General features: G+C 41.9%; 1 protein-coding gene across 1 annotated transcript in view; it reads left to right on the top strand.

Annotated features, from left to right (window-relative positions):
• Window positions 1-20,688, top strand: part of GHRHR (growth hormone releasing hormone receptor) — a 35,521-nt gene extending 14,833 nt beyond the window's left edge. The window contains exons 4-13 of the mRNA XM_054019801.1: window positions 2,399-2,496; window positions 6,704-6,801; window positions 7,409-7,541; window positions 7,692-7,845; window positions 8,875-8,935; window positions 10,712-10,781; window positions 12,223-12,314; window positions 12,764-12,893; window positions 14,509-14,550; window positions 20,563-20,688. Of these exons, the coding sequence (XP_053875776.1) occupies window positions 2,399-2,496; window positions 6,704-6,801; window positions 7,409-7,541; window positions 7,692-7,845; window positions 8,875-8,935; window positions 10,712-10,781; window positions 12,223-12,314; window positions 12,764-12,893; window positions 14,509-14,550; window positions 20,563-20,688 (1,004 nt within the window). The remainder of the gene's footprint in view (window positions 1-2,398; window positions 2,497-6,703; window positions 6,802-7,408; window positions 7,542-7,691; window positions 7,846-8,874; window positions 8,936-10,711; window positions 10,782-12,222; window positions 12,315-12,763; window positions 12,894-14,508; window positions 14,551-20,562) is intronic.
• The last annotated feature ends 282 nt before the right edge of the window (window positions 20,689-20,970 follow it).

The raw sequence follows: 20,970 nt of genomic DNA on the forward strand, positions 1-20,970 counted from the left end.
ATTCCAGAAACAATGCCCTCTTGATTATCTGTAATATGAGTGAACTCCCTGACTGATTTGGTTCAGCAAAGAGCTCCAAAATGTCCATGTTTAATGCTTTTAGTACCCTGTGCACCTCTGGCTACACACACATCATCTCTCGGGATATGACTTTTTCACATCTTGTATATATAGGCTGGAATTTGTCCCTCTTAGCTTGGGAGTTCTTTCTCCTTGCCTCCGGGGGCTTATGATATTGCCTTTTAACACTCAAATGTCTGTGTACAATTTCTAACCTAGTTTCAGATTTTTCATGTTCATCAGGAAAGCCTATATTTTAAAATTTTTATTTTTTATTGTAAAGCCTCTCTGTAAATGATGGAAATTGTATACTGTCCCCTGAAATCTAAAACTTTGTTCACCCTTTACAAATGATATACATGAGAAATGTATTTACAAATTTTTGTTTGGTTGGGGGTGTTTTTCCATGCTGGGCAATTCACTGAGGCAAAACTTTGCCAGACTTAAGGTGTAACAAAGGCCTTATTCTCCGTTGCAGAATGGTAGTTATTTAATTATGGAAATGAAATAATTTAGCCATTTCCTATTCTTGGCCTCTCTGGGGTGTAACTTACAGATTCAATGTAAACACATGCTTACATTATTGTTAAAACGCTGGCATAATATTGCTTTAAAACACTTTATTTCAAATTTCATATTATTTAATTTTAATCCTATGATAAAAAAATTATTTCGCTGAAGATACTGCAAAAGACGTCTCTCTTAGAATAAGAGGGTAGAATAAGAGGAGAGGTTATGGAGGCATGTTTCTTCACATGACAGTGACAGAGGGTACAATCTTTATTTCTCTCTTTCATCCAATTACAAAACTATAACTTTCTTTATGGTAAAACTCCTCTATAAAGTAGGAGAATATTATCCTAACCCCCAAATCTTTACACTTTAGAAATGATATCCCATAAACTGATGTTAAAAGAAGTTAAATTAAATAGTATTGTATTAATTTAGATGGAATCCGGTGTTAACGTAACCCTGTCGCTGTCCAGCATTAAACAGTTTTAAACCAAAGTTGGGGTTTGGTATACAGAGGCCCCAGCATGCTTTGTACCATGGCAAACACACCAGTAAACAGCCTTTAAGCTTTTTATTAAAGATACAGAAAATAAGGGAAAACAGTTAAAGCATTTGACATATAAAATAGTGAATGATATTTTAATTTTAGCAACATCCCCTGTTCTCTTTCCCTTTAGCTGGAGAGAGCTTTTAGAAGGAAAAAGCCCTTGTTTGACAGTCTTTTACATGGCATTAAAGATGGTAATAACTGTAATTTTGGGGGAAAAGAGAAAAAGTTAGTTGAGATCAGAGGCATCATGTGCATGGGGGGCGGGGGCACGATTTTCAGCTTGGTTTCTACTTAGCATGCTCCCATGGACTGAGCATGCTTAGTAACATCTGCTGAAGCTGCTGTCCTCACTCTGCCCCTCCACTATGGGCAGGGATGGGTCGTCTCTGGTTGAGATGGGCTGAAGCTGTCATTGCTGTTGTTAATGTCCGATCACCTTTCCTAAAAGACAAAACAAGACAAACACACACAAGAGGGGGAGAGGAAAGAACAGCAAAATAGAAAATACCGCTTCTGTGTCTGGTGTTGCTTTTTCCTTGCAGCCTCACCATTGGAGAAACATGGGCAGAGCACCTGGTCTGATCAGTCATTCCAAGATATGGCAAATGGTACCAACACGGGCTGGTTAGGGCATTGCTTTTACTCACCTCTTTCTGGTCACAGACTTGCGGCAGTGTTGCAAAAGATACATCTTGACTTGGCCGGCTAAGCCAGACTCTGATTAGCCAGAAGGAAAAGGGAGAGGGATAGGAGAGATGGGGAAGGAAAAACATACACGGGGAAGAAGGACGGGAGGAGAGAGACAAAGTCTCCCATCCCAGGTGGTGTTTGGGATTCAGCCAGAGCTGATGGAGGTGGTGGTGTCTTCGGGGTCCCTCTCTCTGGACCAATCAGGTCAGGACATATTTTAGGATTAGGATGAAGAAGGTCCAGGGAACCTCACAAGCTGTATCTCTTCCTAGAACTGCTCCCACATGTTCTTCTGCAGCAGGAATTAAGTCCTTCCTACCCACCAGGAATGTTGCCACTGCCCATTCTGAAGCTCCTCATTAGCAAGCTACCTACTACTGCTCCTTTCTGTTTTGCAGTGGAATGAATGCATTAATATTATTATTTATGTGTATTACTGTAGTGCCCAAGAGCCCTAGTCACGGACCAGGACCCCTTTGTACAAGGCGTTGTACAAATACAGAACACAATGATAATCCCTTCCCCTGTGGGCTTACAATCTAATGTATGGCCTTGATTAGCAATAAAAACAAGCATTTTTTGCAGGCTTGGTAAGAAGAAACTGTACAGTGAATGGCTGGTCTGATCCATATCCCTCCTATCACATTGCCTGTCCAGTGAACGATGAGATTCCAGTTGAGGAAGTAAGTATATCTGAACCAATACCGTTCAGAAATATGCTGACGCTAGTCATATACCTTTCTATTTCAGGAGTTGGGGATGGAAACTTTGTTGAAGCAGCAACATTCTCACTAAGTGTAAAATGCCATTGTATTTTTACTCTGTCCACTTGCTCTGAGAAATTATTAATGACATTTATTATACAGGTTAAGAGAGCAGTCATTTAGACACCTAATAGATCTAGAGAGCTGTGTCAGAAAAATATAGGGCCAGATCTCCTGGGGTTGTAAATTTGTGTAACTCTCTTGAATGACACGGACATACACCAGCTGAAGATCCAATCCAAAACTGGGATTAATACTTCAGTTATACTCAATCAGTCTGAGCTGTCGGTAGCATCGCTGCAATAATAAGGCAAACGTGCCCTTTTTTCACCAGAATTTCAGACTCAAGACAAATTGAATCAGTTAAACAGAAGATGCTGCATTTTTGCTCCTCATCTAGTTTAAAGAAAACAAATCATTTAAAGAAAAAATAAGTGGCCATGACAAAGCAAAAGGAAATCTGGGCTTAAGAAAAATACCATGCCCAGATTCTGGTCTCTATTACATAGGTGTAAATCCATTGACTTCAACAGAGTTACTCTGGATTTACACCCGTGTAATTTAGGCACATTTTGTATTTGGCACATTTTGTCAGTTTGATTCCCAAAACCGTTGTCACTTTAATCTTGTCTGCACAGAAAATTTTTCCCATTTTAACTACACCTTGTGCTTACGTATAAATATGCTTCTGCTGGTATAGCTATTTTTGTACAGAAAGGGGAATAAGCAATATTGGTATAAGGCACCTTAATAATAGTATCATTGCATCCACCCTAGGCCAGGTCTGGCAGAAGTCCCCTAGTGTAGACAGTTACACCAGGAAAGCTGCACTCTGACTGGTATAGCTTGTTTCGCTCAGGGGAGGTGTTTTTTCAACTCCAGCGCAAACCACATTTTTGCTGGTATAAGCTGCATCCACACTAAGGGCTGGTCCACACTAACCCCCCACTTCGAACTAAGATACGCAACTTCAGCTACGTGAATAACGTAGCTGAAGTTGAAGTATCTTCGTTCGAACTTACCGCGGGTCCACACGCGGCAGGCAGGCTCTCCCGTCGACTCCGTGTACTCCTCTCGCGGAGCAGGAGTACCGGCGTCGACGGTGAGCACTTCCGGGATCGATCCCAGAAGATCGATTGCTTACCGCCGGACCCGGAGGTAAGTATAGACGTACCCTAGGAGTGCTTTGCTGATATAGCCTGCCAGTATTCTCATACTGGTAAAGATCTCCTGGAATAGACATATGTTAGGGTTGTACTGGTATCTCCATATCAGGAAAAAAATCAGAACCCTACCTGGTGTAAGTCTACTGGTTCAAAACCTGTGTGTCGCTCTGGCTTTGTTGCTGATTCTTCTCTCAGTTACTCAGGTGTAAAGTCAATCAGACGTCTCTCTATTAGGGTAAAACTGGTAGAAAACAGCAGGGAATCGGACCCAGCAAATGGTGCTGAGTGAATGAAAGCAAGATTCTGTTTTACTTAGTGAAGTTAATTTCACCTGTCAGAGAGAGCATAGTCAATAATCCATTCCATATGGGTTGGATGGATTTTTGTTGTCATCTTCAATTTATTTCTTCAGTGTTTGTCAGCATGCTGTTTAACTTGGAACTTGCTTTCCAGCTGGCTGATCTGTAATGCAGAAATGCAACTCTTGAAATGTTCTTTTCCCTTCCTTTTATTTAGTCCTTGCACTTCTAGTGCAAAAACAAACATAGCATGAGCCTGCTGTTTTCCTTGGCAGTTGCCCTGTTCTTTCACCTAGGTTGACGCTTTGGCCTGCTTGTTTATCCACTTGGGAATTGGATTATTGCCTTATATGGACTTTCTTTCCTATCTGATTTGCAAGGAATGGCTGCCAGCTGGGATGACCCTATCTCAGCTTTGAAACACTTGCTCATGAGATGGGTTCTCATTGATGCACCTGGTGGATTTGCTGCTGAGGATCCCGTGTTTGAGTTTTAGCTGAATAAACGCGCTCTGAGGCCTGGTCTACACTAACCCCCCAAATTGAACTAAGGTACGCAACTTCAGCTACGTGAATAACGTAGCTGAAGTCGACATACCTTAGTCCGAACTTACCGCCGTCCAGACGCGGCAAGCAGGCTCCCCTGTCGACTCCGTGTACTCCTCGCGGCGAGCAGGATTACCGGAGTCGACGGGGAGCACTTCTGGGTTCGATTTATCGCGTCCAGACAAGACGCGATAAATCGAACCCAGAAGTTCGATTGCCTGCCGCCGAACCAGCGCGTAAGTATAGACAAGCCCTGAGTAAGAACTGCTACCAGGGCTTTGCTAACTGGTTAAGTGCAATCTAGTGTTTCGCCACAAGGTGGTAGACACAGTCTGAACCCTATTATGAGCAAAGGAGTTGCTGCTCCCTCTTGCTTCAATACTGCTCAGCACGTCTGAAAATTGAACTATAATTATTGCTTAAATTTTATTGAGCGAGAGAGACTAGAGATTCTAACCAGCTTTCCTTTCCAACCTGGAGCGGTGCTACTGCAAAGGGTGGCCAGGGTGACAACATCTATACAATAAAATCAAAATGGGACCAAGACAGATACTTCCAGACTTAGGGAAAGTTTGGATTCAGATCCAAACTCTGCATCTTGGGTCCACGTCTACTTTTATTTGCTGCTTCCTCTAGAGATGGATGAAGTTAGTTTGTCCAAATTCCTACGCACTCAAATACGATGTCTGAAAAAAGCTGGATTTTAACTCAAGCACTATTAGGTTCTTCTTGTACATGGGAAAAATTGAGTTTGGGGATATAGGGAAAAAATATCCAGTAGACAAATAGAGTGGAAATAGGAACAAAGGACAAACAGTGAAATACAGATAGGGCAAGGTTGAGAAAAAGAAGTAAAGAGAGAGAGAGAGAGAGAGAGAATCATGAAAAAATTGATGTTTGCAGTGTTGTTGTAGACACGTCAGTCCCAGGATATTAGGGAGACAAGGTGGGGGAGGTAATATCTTGTATTGGACCAACTTCTGTTGGTCAGAGAGACAAACTTTTGAGCTATACAGAGCTTTTCAACAGGTACTTAGGTGGAAAAGGTACTCAGAGTATCATAGCTAAATACAGTGTGGAACGGATTGCTTAGCATAAGTAGTTAACACATATTCTTAAGGGATGAGTCCAGGTGAACTGGCCAGCTCTCCAGTCATAGGACAAAATGATACATTGTGTTGTGTATATCATACATAAGGCAGCCATTAGTGCCAGCCTAGCTTTTGAGGAATTAGCTCTATCTCTAATACCAGGCTCTCGTCTGCCTGCAATTTAGGAAAATCTGATGTTAAATCCACACCTCATTGAAGTCAATGGGACTTCTTCCAATTACTTCAGTGGGGCCAGGATGTTACCCAGGGGGGTTTAAAAATGGAATAGTTCTCGCAAAACAAATGTGGGTTTAAACCGTAGCAGACAAAGCTTTGTGAACTCAAATTACTGCCATTTGGAATCCCCTAAAAATATAGTTTGAGAGGATCACAAAACCTTGCACATCATGAGATCCATCCTTCTCTCCTTGTTACCTATCTCCCTGGACCTTCTACCATTGATTACCTTGAACTTCTGCCATAATTATCTGAACATTTTATCAAAGCAAGAAGATTTTGGTTTAGTAAATGAGTGAGTGGTGACTTATAGGAAGGATTAATGTAGACCAGTCGTGGTATAACAATATATTCACAAAGAGAGTCAGGTTGAATTTTTTTCAAGAAACCCAAACTGGTCCAAACTTGCCTGGTTTCAGAGATCATTATAAGCTTGAAAGCCAGCGCGGTCTCATGGAAAGACTTGCAAAATTCTTAGAACCCCTTGAGTTAACTTGGACCCAATTTCAAGCCAGATTAGGCCCTCTGGTGGTTTTCCAGCAAAACCATGCAGAGTTTACTGTTCTTCAAGGTTTAGATATGAAGCCCAGTGAAAGGATAAAGGATTCCAGCTGAGTTTTGCTTTGAGATCACATGAACCCTCAAAAAGTGAAAGTCAGGGGTGTGAACTGAGGCCACAGAAAAGGTTCTGAGGCCCCACAAAGCAAACCCACCAGATTCTGTGTAGCTTCTTTTCCTTCTATTTTCATTAAAACCTATGTGTGACTTGTTCATTCTCTTCTTTACAGCAGTCCTATTTTTCTACTGTAAAGATCATCTACACTGTGGGCTACAGCATTTCTATCTCCTCCCTCACCCTAGCTGTGACTGTTCTTATTGCATTCAGGTATGTTTCTGACCATTCACCCTGGGCCCGCAAAAGTAAACAGAATAAACAGATATCAAGTTAATGCAACATGCTGGAAGCTACGGGCCGAGAGATTTACAGATTGATAACTGGCAGAAATATCTGCTATTTCACAACGCATTTTGCATTTCCATTCAGTTGCAACACTCATCACACTAGAAGCGAACATTATGATTAGGCATGAGTGATCTGGTGTGGATTAGACTTTAATGCAGCCTGATTTTCACAGTTGCTGAGCATCCCCAACTCCTTCTGAAGACGCCGAGCTGCGGCTGCATATTACCTCTGCAAATCAGCCTCTAAATATAATCCCTGCCCAATTTGCTGAGAAAGCTATCTAGATACTCACGGGTCTCTCTGCACCACTCCCTGTTGCTTGGGAGCTGTGTCAGCACAGTCAGTGTTACATCAGAGAAGGTTATTTCTCAAATTCAGATTTCATTCCGCCATTCAATTCAATGTGAGCAGAGGTAGGCCACAGCGGAGCACTTTGGACATCCCCACCCTAAGGAAACCCAGACACGTGAAAGATGAGTTACCCATCTCCCACCACTTCATTTTGCTGGCCTTCCTTCTTTTCCTCCAGGAGACTCCGCTGTCCCAGAAATTATATCCACGTCCAGCTCTTTCTCACCTTCATCTTGAAAACTATTGCCATTTTCATTAAGGATGCGGTCCTCTTCCAGAAGGAAGATATTGACCATTGCAGCTTCTCTACAGTAAGCATTTGAAAAGGAGATTACGGTGGCATTTGATATCTTTGTATATCATTAATGTACTGGTTAATACCTTGCCACTGCTTGTGCTTGTATGTGATATTGAGGTACCCATAATAGCAATAATGAAATTTTGCCTTCCCTGCTTCTTAGACTGAATGCAAGATATCAGTGGCTTTCTGTCACTATTTTATGATGACTAATTTCATGTGGCTGCTGGTAGAGGCGCTTTACCTGAACTGTCTGCTCTTATCATCCTTTCCTCATGGAAGACGCTATTTTTGGTGGCTTGTTCTGTTTGGATGGGGTAAGTGAGGACTGAGATGGGACTAGAAAAGATCAGATTGTTTCAGGGCTTGAGCCATCACCCATTGGGGTCAACGGAAACATCCTGACACCAAAGTAAATGCTTATATACTATCAAATGGATGAACCTCAAAGGGTTCTATGGTTTGGATGATTGTATGAAACCTGTAGAATTTGGAGACTGTATGAGGACACTGGGGATGCACCATCTCTTGGCCTGGATACATCACTGGGAGCCAGGAACCCCTGATATTTAATTCTGGCTCTGCCAGTATCTACCTGTGTGGCCTTGAGCAAGTCACATTAATCTCAGAGTGGTAGCCGTGTTAGTCTGTATCAGCAAAAACATAGTCTCTAAGATGCCACAAGTACTCCTCATTCTTTTCACATTAATCTGCATGCCTTGATTTCTCCATCAGTGAAATATGGATAATAAAGCTTATCTCTGTCTAATCTATACCATGCCCATCGGTATTACCTTACAGGAACACTATGATAATTTACTGACTGATGTTTGTAAAGCGTTTAGAGGGATTATTGAAATGGATAAATGCCACTCCTCCCTCATCACCCTGCCATGCCAAAACCACCACTCCTTATCTAAAACTGGGGGTGGAACTTGCAACCTGATCTTAGGGACATTAGTTGAGACAACTAGTCACATGATTAAGGTTTTCTCATATAAGCAATAGTTTGCGGGGGGACAAGTCCATCCTGGAGTTATTGTATTGTTTTCATATTCACTTATCCATCCTGCGCAAACATTAACTGGTTAATGCAGTAGGCTACTTCATTTCATGGTGTGCATTGGGAGATTTCCCATTATATTTATGCAGCTCACCATAACCTCATTAGGTTAAAATGCAATTCCCGTTAGACATAACAGTCATTGCACGGGGCATTTTCTGTGTTCAGTAAATGTGTCTCATGCTATCCCGGTTGGGTTGCAATAGACAGGATGGAAATTGAATTTGGAATAATTAATGAAATCAGAAAAAAAAAACCAATGTGTATTAAATTGTTTCTACAGGTTTCCCAACATTTTTTACCATAGTGTGGATATTAGCAAAGCTATATTTTGAAGACACCGCGTAAGTTGACGTTTCATACTAGATGCCATATTGTAGTGTTGCATTTTTAATGTTATGATTGGTTCCAGTCCTGCAATTTTCTCTGTGCCCGTGTGAAGCCATATTGAAATCAATGTCTTGCATCTTTACATCCATTTTGCATAAGTGTGAATGGTTTCATAAGGGCATGGCAGTGGAGGATCAGGCCCTTACCCCTTCCTTTTTTTAAAAATAATAAGCACAAAAAAAAAATTAAATGGAAAATATATGTGGGTGAAATCCTTCCCCCGTTGAAGTCCATGGGAGTTTTGCTGCTGAGTTCAGTAGAATCAGAATTTTACTTTGTATTTTTTCCCCCCGGTCTGGTAAAAGGATTAAGGGATTTATTTCAAACTGTCCAAAACAAATGTACCTCTTGCACTGAGACTATGAAAACATTGAGGCTAAAGGAAGAATTTTTAAAGAAGCGACTGAAAATATGTTTGTAATGGGAGTGGAGCTACAGCTTTCACTCTAGCACTTGCTTTTGCAAACATTATAATCAGAAACTTGAAGTATTATGCTTCAGGGAAATCAAGGGATTCAGATGAAATAATGATAACTATGGAGCAGAGCTACAGTGGTGTCTGATATCATCAGAAGCATGAGATACTTTTATAGCCTTATAAAATGAAGCTATTACTTATAGCGGTCGGGGTCACCAATGTGATCAGAGGTTGGCTGCGTGTGTGTTCATTCTGTGGGCTGTCCCAGCTCTGTGCAGATAGCGGAGATAGCGGACCTTAATTAAACTGCCCAATAAATCCACAGACTTGGTTTTTAGCGAAGGTGCCTGGCCAGGTTTATTATAGATGAAGCACAGTACTAGCACGTGGCAGACTTTACAAGGATACTAAGACATGTATGCTCCTGACAATGGACACAGCTTAGTTAGTGGCGGGACTTTCCACTGCTCCATAGGCTGGCCAAAAATACTCCCTTTAAAATATGTCTTTTATACCCCAATACAAACAAGTTACTTACTGCCCCCTAACATTGCTAGTTATTACCCATCATTTTGTACATGTTGGTTCAATTAAAACATTTTTAATACATACTGTCATTTTGACCTTATTTTTGAGGAGGGGTTAGTGTGTTCCTGTCATTTTTGGGGAATGTTTTTGTACCATCCTTAATATTGGAATGTTGGGGTGGCGCTTAATATCGAAATGTGTTTGCATAAGCGCACTGTAACTAGCACTTCTTTAAAATGTGTATTTCTGGAATATCAACCTTGTTCTTGCCAAATTCTGAGAGCAGGGCCTGCCTTTTGCTCACAACCTGATTTTGCTTCGTATCAGCAAAGTTTTAACCACTACTTTAGTTCAGGCCTCAGGCCTCATACCAGACCTCTAACACAAGGGCTTCTGTCTCAGGCACTCTTCCTGCTACAAAGACAATGTCCCATAGGTCAAAAAGAGATTTTCAAACAACAATGATGTTTTTGATTTGGTTTTAAGCAACAGCCCTTATAACCTGCTGTCATTTATATTGTCAACCGTGAAGCAATAGATTTCTGGCTATCACTTGCTACATAAGGGTCAGTGGTAATTTTGTCATTTTGGTATGAGTAGGATAATATTGATGGAACCTAGACTCTACAAAGCCAAATTGCAGGGATTTGGGTGGCTCCATTCCATCTTAAAATGAGGTAATAGGTCTACTCATAATTCCATTGACCCTAATGTGTGGTTTCTCCATGTAACCATATTCCAATGACCATGTAGAACTATGTTAATTTAAGTGCTACTTTTCCAGATGCTGGGATATTAACCAGGGCTCGCCTTACTGGTGGCTAATCAAAGGACCTATTATCATTTCTGTTGGGGTATGTGTGATGTATCTCATTTTGGAAACGTGAATGTACAACAAAGTGATTAGGGGGGTGGGAAATGGCTTAAAGCTTGACCTACTGCTTCTGAGTAGAAGCAGAAACTGCAGCATTAATCCACTAAAGGGATTATCCCATTGGGCTAAAGATGAGTGCTGCTGAATCTCAGAGAAAACACTTCTCCCTAAGTTTTCAAAGACTTGTCATTCCCACTGAAGTGACTGGGAGTAGTTGGGTGGCAAACACTCCCTGAAGCGCTTTGAAAATGCAAGATTTGAACTAGGAGTCCAGATCTAGCAAAGCATTTAAGCACACATTTAAGGAGAAGCACAGGGATAGTCCTATTGAGTTTTGTTTCCAGTCTAAGCCGATAATAGAAATAATGGCCCTGGAGCTGTGCATTTACTGGGGATTCATAATTGGTTAGGGTTAATGGGTCAGGATGCACAATTACTCACAACTGGTCATTAATCCCTAGGAAATATATAAAATAAACAGTTAATGTGTGCAGTGCACCAGGCTGTAATTAAAGCCACTGCATTTGTGTGACTTAATCGGACGGCAGCACCATCTGAGTCTAAATAAGGGTTGTTGCAGGACAGAGTAGTATGAATGCGGAATCCAAAAAGGACAGATCGTTATCAGCTTTATTCTGCCGTGAGGCAGTTTTAAAATACTCTACACCTTCATGGTTTTTGCCTCATTGCGTTTGACTGACATTCCTGACTACGTGTGAATGCCATACAAGCAAGCAAGGAATGTATTTTTGTGCAAATCATCTAATTAACTCGTTATAGGTGGATAAAATGAAATTGCAATGTCTGGGGAGAGATGGGCATCATTAGACCAAAACAGCCATTCGCCATCACCTGAAAGACTGATGGATGCACATAATACATGGCATGCAAGGACAAATTCACTGCTAGTATAAAGTGGTCCAGCAATGTTGGTTTGAATGGAGCTGTGACAAATTACACCAGCAGAAAATTTGACCGGTCAGCTCTAAAGGTATCAGCCATAGTTCAGTGCAACAACTATAATGGTCTCAAACCAGAAAAATGAAGAATGCTGCAAACTATAAAGAAATGATTGATAGTTGGGGATTGGTCCTGCTTTGAGCAGGGGGTTGGACTAGATGACCTCCTGAGGTCCCTTCCAACCCTGATATTCTATGATTCTACTTCAGGGACTAACAAATATGGTTGCTTAATAGAGATGGTCTTCCAAAGAAAACAACAGAATTATATGCAATATCCTTAGGGATACTTTGCTGCTGTCTCTTTAAGACGGGAAGTTTTCTAGTAAGGTTGGTTTCTTGTACAACTCCCACTGTATCTGCAGTAACGGCTAGCAATTATTTAAGTCACAATATACTTTTCACAGGAATGTTTGGTAGTAAAAGGTAACAATCTTCTTTCTTCCAAAAAAATGGAAACAGGTCAACTTTATCCTTTTTATCAACATCATCAGAATCTTGCTGAAAAAGCTGGACCCGAGACAAATCAACTTCAATAATTCATGTCAGTACAGGTAATCCAGCGTCACACACATTGTGAGCAATGCTTCCGGCCAGGATATTTTCCAAATGGAGCAGCTGAGTCAGAAATTAAAGGGCATGCCCAAGGTCACAGATAGAGTCATTTTCCGAGCCAGGGTTGGAACTCAGGGGTGCCTCTCCCCATTTCTGTTGTCAAGATCACTTTTATTCATTCTTATTCAAGCATTAAGAATGCCAAATCACAGCAAAAAAAGGTTGGTTATGTGGTACCTCCACTGCAACCAGAAGCACTGGAAATCTGTGCCCACCTTTGTTCTCATAAAAACCTGTCCCAGAAGATTTGAAAATATATATCTGGGCCCCTTTTTAACTTGTTGAGAATCACTCATTACTAGAGAATTTCTAGTTCACCTGTCCTAATGCTCTTCAGAAGAATTATATATACACATACATTTTGGCCTCTTCTTATTTCCTGCCCTAGACGTCTCTCAAAATCAACGCTGCTTCTCATTCCGTTATTTGGAACACATTACATTGTCTTCAACTTCCTCCCCGAATACACCAACCTGGGAGTCCGGCTATATTTAGAGCTTTGCATTGGATCTTTCCAGGTAAACCCATTGAAGTATTGCAGCAGTGCACATGTTCCCGTAGCTTGTCTAGCCTGAACAGATAGGATCATTTCTGTGCACATTCAAGTGGGACTGTAATCCAAACTCAGCCATGGATGCCACTTCATTGAAGATGGTGGAGTTGCACAGAACTTTACCTTCTTTGTTGCAGAGGCCAACCTGTGGTGAGGTGACTTAAACCTCCCCGGTTAAATCTTACAGAAGATCACCCAGTGGCTATCAATGTCTCACTTCTAAAAACTAAGGGGTCAATTCACTCCCCAACCCCTATACACTGCTCTGGCAGTGTATAAGCCCTTAGATGAACCACACCAGGCCAGGGCAGAAATCCCCAATGCAGGAATCAGCCCTATACTACACCCAGGGCAGACCCCAGAATAGGAAGTGTGCCAGTGGCACTGAGTGCTAGGACATTCGGGACAGTGGGGAGGCTGCCATAAGTTAGAGCAACCTCCAGGCTGCTCTGGTTTACACTGAGGGCTGTTTTGACTCCCTGCATTAGTCCAGGATCTGGGCAGCACAAAGGTAGCTGAAAGCCCCTCTCTTTGCCCCACCCCTTCCCCTGACATATGTCGCAAACCCTGCCCCAGGATGTCTAGTGGCTATACTCACTGAGCTCTTCCCTCTTTGCCTTTTGACTTGAAATGCAGCGTTCCATTGGTCACTAACGATCCCACGGCCTCTTCAGCTGCTGTAAATCAACAGAGACCCATGAGCTGTGCGGAGTTACTCCAGCTGAGGACTGGACCCATGGTGTTCACAAATTCCAGTCCAAAGACTCTCATTCTTCCTGTCTAAACTCAGCCTGGGATTTCAGTCCCTACTCTGAATTTCAGTCTTTGGGGCTTTCAGTCGTCCTTAAATGATCTTGCAATGTAAGAAAAGATACTAAAAGGGCCAGACTCTCAGCTGGTGTAAACTGACATAGAACAACTGACTTCAGTGGCTCTATGCAGATTTGCACCAATGGAGGATTTACCCCCAAATGTTTCCTAAAACACTCTAGGGCTTGATTCTGCTCTGAGCTGTTGGCCACCAGGCATAACTCTAGTGGTTTCACTGGAGTTTTTGTTTGGTGTAAAATCACTGTATGTGAGATCAGAACCAGGCCCGCTGTGTATCATATTAATGCCCTGCAGTGTGCTATAGCGATAAGGCTAGTGAGTTGGTATTTAGAGAAATTATAAAAATAAAGCTAAGCAGTGACTGGAAGCAATATAATCCAGAACAGTCTCCCAGTGGAGTCCAGGGTGCTTTTGCTGATTTACACTTGCTGAGGATCTGGCCCACAACATATTTGGATGAGCCGTAATTTTGACCACCGTGTTGCAGATATAAGGCCAAATTCATTCTTGGTGGAGCTTCATGGGACCAGATCCTCAGCTGGTGTAAACTGGTGTAGCGTCACTGATTTCGATGGAGTGATACTGGTTTCCAGCAGCGGAGGATCTGGCTGATCAACTGCATAACTTGACTTAATTCAGTTTAGAATATTTTACGCTCATTCCAATGTATAGGATATAGGAATATCATCACAGACTGATGAAGCAGCTTTTTAAAACTGTGCTATCACTTAACTGTTTTGCTTCTTTAGGGGTTCATCGTAGCCGTTCTGTACTGTTTCCTTAATCAAGAGGTAAGAGAACTACATTCTCTTCTTCATTATTGATTTAAATGGAAGTCATATAGAGTTAATACCTAATTTCACAGTGGCAGGTGATCAAATGTCCTAGGTTAGCCCAGTTGCCTAGTGACATGGGAGTGAATGCTGCTGAATATCTCTTTGAACTATCTTCATGAGAATGAAGCCACCTAGTGGGCAGAAACATTGTTGCTATTTTGTCCTGAATTTAATGGAAAATTATCACTGTCTCTGTTTATGATTATTTATACTGTTATAGGCTCAGTAATGAACCAACACATGGATGTGTTGGTGATCTACAAACATAGAATAAAAAGAAGGTCCATACCCCAAGGAGCCAACAGATTTGTATTAAGTTGGAAATAATGTCAACTTTACAGTGATTGTTTTACAAAAGGTAGATCATGCCGGGCCAACTTGATCTCTTTCTTTGAGAAGACAACCAAAGACAAAGAAATGCAGTAGATCTAATGTACCCGGTTTTCAGTAAAGCATTTGATACATTTCCACATTGGAAATTATTCGTTAAATAGGAGAAGATGGGAATTAATACAAGAATCAACATGTGGGTAAGGAACTGGTTAAAGGGGAGACTACAGTGGATCATGCAGAAAGGTGAACTGTCAGGTTGGAGTGGAGAAGCAGTCTTGGGACCAATCTTATTTAACATTTTCATTAAGGGTCTTGGCACAAAAAAGTGGGAGCGTGCTAATCTGGAATATTGTCTGCAGTTCTGGTCTCCCATGTTTAAGAAAGATGAATTCAAACTGGAACGTGCAGAGATGGGCTACTAGGATGATCCGAAGAATGGAGAGTTTACCTTATGAAAGGACACTTAAGGAGCTTGATTTGTTTAGCCTAGCCAGACAAAGACTGAGGAGTGATATGATTGCTTTCAATAAATACTAGAGAAGGAGAGGAGTCATTTACGTTAAGGGTTAATGTTGGCACAAGAACAAATGGGATATAAACTGGCCATCAACAAGTTTAGGTTTGAAATTAGATGAAGGTTTCTATCAATCAGAAGAGTGAAGTTCTGGAACAGCCTTCCAAGGGGAACAGTGGGGGTAAAACACCTAACTGGCTTCAAGACTCAGCTTGATACATTTATGGAGGGGGTGGTCAGATGAGGTTGCCCACAATGACATATAGCCATCCCCAACTGCTACTAGCTAATATTTCCAACCACTGGAGATAGGACATAAGAGGGGAGGGCTCTGAGTTATTACAGACAATTCTTTCCCAGGTGTCTGACTGGCAGGTCTCACCCACATGCCCAGAGTCTAACTGATTTCCAGATTTGGGGTCAGGAAGGAATTTTCCCCCAGGTCAGATTGACAGAGATCCTGGGGGGAGGGTTGCATTCCTCTGCAGTGTGGGAAATTGGTCACTTGCAGGTTTAAACTGGTGTATATGGTGGTGTCTCTGTAATTTGAAATCTTTGAGGACTTCAGTAACTTAGCAAGAGGCTGTTGGCCTATTGCAGAAGCAGGTGGGTACAGTTCTGTGGCCTGCCATGTGCAAGAGGTCAGACTAGGTGATCATGATGATCCCTTCTGACCTTAAAGTCTATGATTGTCAAATATACATAACATCTGGTACAGGTAGTTTTCACTATGCTCTCTAATCTTGACAATATTTATTTAGTGTAATCTATCTATTTCCATTCTTCATATGAAGCACCACATTTTACTGTTGCTCAGACATGCATTGTAATAGAATACCAGGGTTGGAAGGGACTTCAGGAGGTCATCTAATCCAACCCCCTGCTTAAAGCAGGACCAATCTGCAGACAGATTTTTGCCCCAGATCCCTAAATGGCCCCCTCAAGGATTGAGCTCATAACCTTGGGTTTAGTAGGCCAACACTCAAACCACTGAGCTATCTCTCCCCCCAATACAGAAGTGTAATACAGGTCCTGAAAGAATCTGATATTTATGTCCTGGCTTCAGTCACATGACATGAGCTAATGTTACAAAGATTGTACCCTGTCACATAACAAGGGTTAAAATCAACTGAATCTACTAAGAACATAAGAATAGCCATACTGGGTTAGACCAATGGTCCATCTAGCCCAGTATCCTGTCTTCCGACAGTGACCAATGCCAGATGCTTTGGAGGAAATGAACAGAACAGGGCAATTATTGAGTGATGCAGCCTCTGTTGTCCAGTCTCAGCTTCTGGCACTTAGATGCTTAGGACACCCAGAGCATGGGCTTGCATCCCTGATCGCCTTGGCTAATAGCCATTGATGGACCCTATCCTCCATGAATTTATCTAATTCTTTTTCAAACCCAACTATAGTTTTGGCCTTCACAACATCTCAGGGCAACTAGTTCCACAGGTTGACTGCGCAATGTGTGCAGTAATACTTCCTTTTGTTTGTTTAAACCTGCAGCCTGATAAGTTCATTGGGTGACCTCTGGGTCATGTGTTGTTTGAACGGGTAAATAACACTTCCTTATTCACCATCTCCACACCATTCACGATTTTATAGATCATACCAGTTTTTCCAGATCATCACTGATTACTATTAGTTATTAGTTGTATAGTGATTTAGTGCCAATAAAGATTAGACCCCAATTGTGCTAGTACTATAAATATAGAGTAAAAGATGGTCACTCTACAAAGAGCTCATAATTGAAATAGACATGACAGACATAGGGCAGGAGCCTGGAGTATTATGCACAAACAGAAAGATCAGAGCGGGTGGTCAGCAAATGGCACATTAATGCCAAAATTGTTTTCCAAACATTCTTTGTGTGGGGCTTTAGCTAGTGGGGGATAAGCTAAATATGGAAAGATAAAGGAAAGGATGGGGGAGTAGATGGGAGGGGAAGGGTGGAAAGAAGGAAGGCGGAGAGCATGGTGGATGGGAGGAGTGAAGCTGAGGCGAAGAGATTGTTTGGGAATGGGTGGGTGAGCGCAAACAGATAACCAATATAGGGAAGAAAACATCTTGAGTGAAAATGACAGATAACAGCCAGATGACATCATCCAGGTCTGCCAGTCCCTGCTGCAAGACCTGCTAAGGCTGCTTCCATGTCTGCTCCTGACTGGCTGACAAGAAGCCCAGAAAGCAGTAATGGATCCAGTCCAGAACTCTGGCTCTGAATCCCTTACAACACTTGGAAAGTTTGGATCAGAATCTAAACGTAGTGGCTTTGATGCCTCTACGAGATGGAGAATCCACCACATCTCTAGGTAAGTTGTTCCAAAGGTTAATTACCCTCATTGTTAAAAATAAATTGTGCCTTAGTTCTAGTCTTAATTTGTCTAGCTTCAGCTTCCAGCTATTTTGTCTCATTGTTTTTTCTGCTAGATTAAACTCCACTCTCAAAGAGCTCTTCCCCATGTAGGTACATGGAGATTATGATCAAGCCACTTCTTAACCCTATCTTGAATAAATGAAATAGATTGAGCTCCTTAATTCTCTCACTCTAAGCCAGCAGTGGGCAACCTGCGGGCCATGGGTCGCATGTAGCCCATCGGGGTAATCTGATTGTGGGCCGCAAGACATTTTGCTGACGTTGACCATCCGCAGGCACGGCCCCCTGCAGCTCCCAGTGGCTGTGATTCACTGTTCCCAGCCAATGGAAGCTGCGGGAAACAGCGTGGGCCGCAGGGATGTGCATGCCCCCGCTTCCCGCAGCTCCCATTGGCCAGGAACGGTGAACCGCGGCTGCGGGAGGTGGGGGGCTGTGCCTGTGAATGGTCAATGTCAGCAAAATGTCTCACAGCCCGCAATCAGATTACCCCGATGAGCCGCATGCGGCCCACGGACCGCAGGTTGCCCACCACCGCTCTAAGCCACGTTTTCCTGATCTCAGATCATTCTCGTAGCTCTTTTCCGAACCCTTTCCAATATTTCAACATCCTTTTTGAAATGTAGGCACCAGAACAGGACACGGTATTCCAGTGATGGAATCTTCCTAGCTCCTATGAGGCAGAGAAGGGTGACTGCCCAGTGGGAGCTGAAGATGAGAAAGAGAAAACAAGCCAGAGCAATTTACACACACACACCAAGATGTGCACCTCATCCCTAGCACAAGCTTTGAAAATTGCACAGTAGGCGCTTCTTAAGGGGCACACCCCCATGGAAAGAGTTGGGTGTTAAACCACTCTCCTGGTCATCAGAAGCTCAGAGGAACACACCATGTTGGGAGACATGCACGATTATTTCATGAATAGCTTTAAAAATGTTTTAATTAAAACGGTCTGGTAGTAAAAGTAACTCGTTCCACAAACATGACAGAGGAGTCAGAAGTCAAAAAAGTATGGCATGCCCGTCAATATGTACCAGCTGATATCGGTTCTCACATAAGCCTTGTCGATACTAGATTGTTAATACTAGATTTCTACCACCGACTGAGCTCCAAAAGAGGTAGTAATGCTGGGAGCGTTTGTGTTAAGCCACCTTAGACTACTGGCATTTTTAACCAGGGTTTCCTCTAGCACTGTTTGTAGCATCATGAGAGAGGCAATGCGAGCCAATAGATAGCAGTCTAGGCTGGGGTAATGGAGAGCTGGGTTCTGTTCCCAGCTTGGCCTGCTAGGTGACCTTGGGCAATTCACAGCACTGTGTTGTGCCTCAGTTTCCCTATCTGTAGAATGGGGTTAATGATACTGATATCCCATAATAAGTTTCTTGAGATCTACTCATAAAAAGCACTATATAAGTACTAGAGATTATTTTTATTGCATGACTCACTGGTTGAAATGCCAGCAGGCCATCTCTATTAGCACCCTACTATTCCTAGCACCAGAGCTGGAGCTAGGTCTGGAAAGTTTAAGGAAAATATTAGTGTGTAGACACAGCTATGTGTGTTGTGTGCAATTCACATTATAGTATGGTTCTCTGTCACCCTCTAGTGGGTGAACTTTATAAGTCTGTTACTGGCTTTGAGTTAACAGACCTGGGTCATGCAGTAGGCTTGAACTAGGTGTTCATTTTAAATGGAAGAGGTGTGCCTGTTATTCATTGGTTAGATACCATGCACAGAATCAAAAGCAATTGTCACAGTAAATTGGGTATGCTATCAATTTATTAGACACCTGAGTTTTAATCCCATCTCAGTCCATCTAGGTGTTTATTATTATGTATTATTTTATAGCAGTTCCTGCAAGCCCTAAAGCTGATGTGCTAGGTCCTGTACAAACACTATAGATGTGGTCCTTGTCACAAAGGCTTTGAAATGTGTGGCTGACATTTTTCACACTGATCTACCGTGTGTCACTTGGGCCATCTTCTCAGAGGTATTTACGCACCTAACTGCCATTAAAATCAATCAGAGTTAGTCACCTAACTATCTTTAAGGATCTGGGCATTCACCTCTTTGGAACAAAGGAATAATAATATTTAACTTATCTAACTCCCTCCCTCCAATGCTTTTAACTTTTTATGATGCTTAGATGCTATTATGCATGCTGCAGAAGGTCTGATGCTGCAAAAGGTATTATTATGAATTAGGCTATCACTTATTGTATAACTACTGGTTGCGTTGGTCTATTTTTATAGTTCCAACTGCAAGACCAAATTTTCAGTAATACTTTATTTGCATTATAAGACATTTATTTTAGAAATGCAATTATGAAAATTCAGAGCAGCTTCAAGCTCATTTAAAAATTACACTTATTTTTCTTAAAAGCAGAAAGATGTTAAAAAAGTCACACATTTAAAAAAAATTCTTCAGTTTTTTAAATTAGAAATGTCGACATTTCCACATTTAAAAAAAATGTTTTCTAGCTCTGTAGTTTGTTGGAAAATATACAGTAAAAATCACACTGAGGTTTTTTTCCATTTTTTATTTTGAAATGTCATTAAAATTGTCACATTTGAAAAATGTTGACTAGTTCTCATGGCAAATGTTCCCTATTGGGTCCATAATGTATGTACTCAAGTTGGGTACCATGAACGTACCTGTCCAGGTCTCCTCTCACCTGGCTCATTTGGCATAGTGGTCCGTTAGGTTGATTTCATCTCTAACATCTTCTTTCCCTTTTCAGGTGCAAGCAGAAATTGGCCGGAGATGGCATGGGAAGAGCTATGGATTTATGCCAGTGTGGAGGAAGAGGACTAGGTGGACCATGCCATCTAGTTCTGGGATAAAAATGACTACCTCTGTGTGTTAGGGACAGCTGCTGGACTGGGAGCAATGGTGTTTAAGAGCCCAAACGTGATTTAGGAAACTGAATTTAAATCATCTGACTATAACTTAAAATGCCTGAGTGAATTAGAGAAGACTAATCCAGTTCTGTCTAGTTCCATAGAAATTCCTCCCACCAGACCTCTACAGAAGTTAGAAGCATTACAGCATCAGATCAAACACCGATTGGCTTATATAATCCTTTTCATGTGTATCATATGCAGCACAGCAACAGACCCATAACAGCAACAACCTACTCTTCTTTTGT

The sequence above is a fragment of the Malaclemys terrapin genome, chromosome 2, assembly GCF_027887155.1.
Source record: "Malaclemys terrapin pileata isolate rMalTer1 chromosome 2, rMalTer1.hap1, whole genome shotgun sequence".
Taxonomy (NCBI): domain Eukaryota; kingdom Metazoa; phylum Chordata; order Testudines; family Emydidae; genus Malaclemys; species Malaclemys terrapin.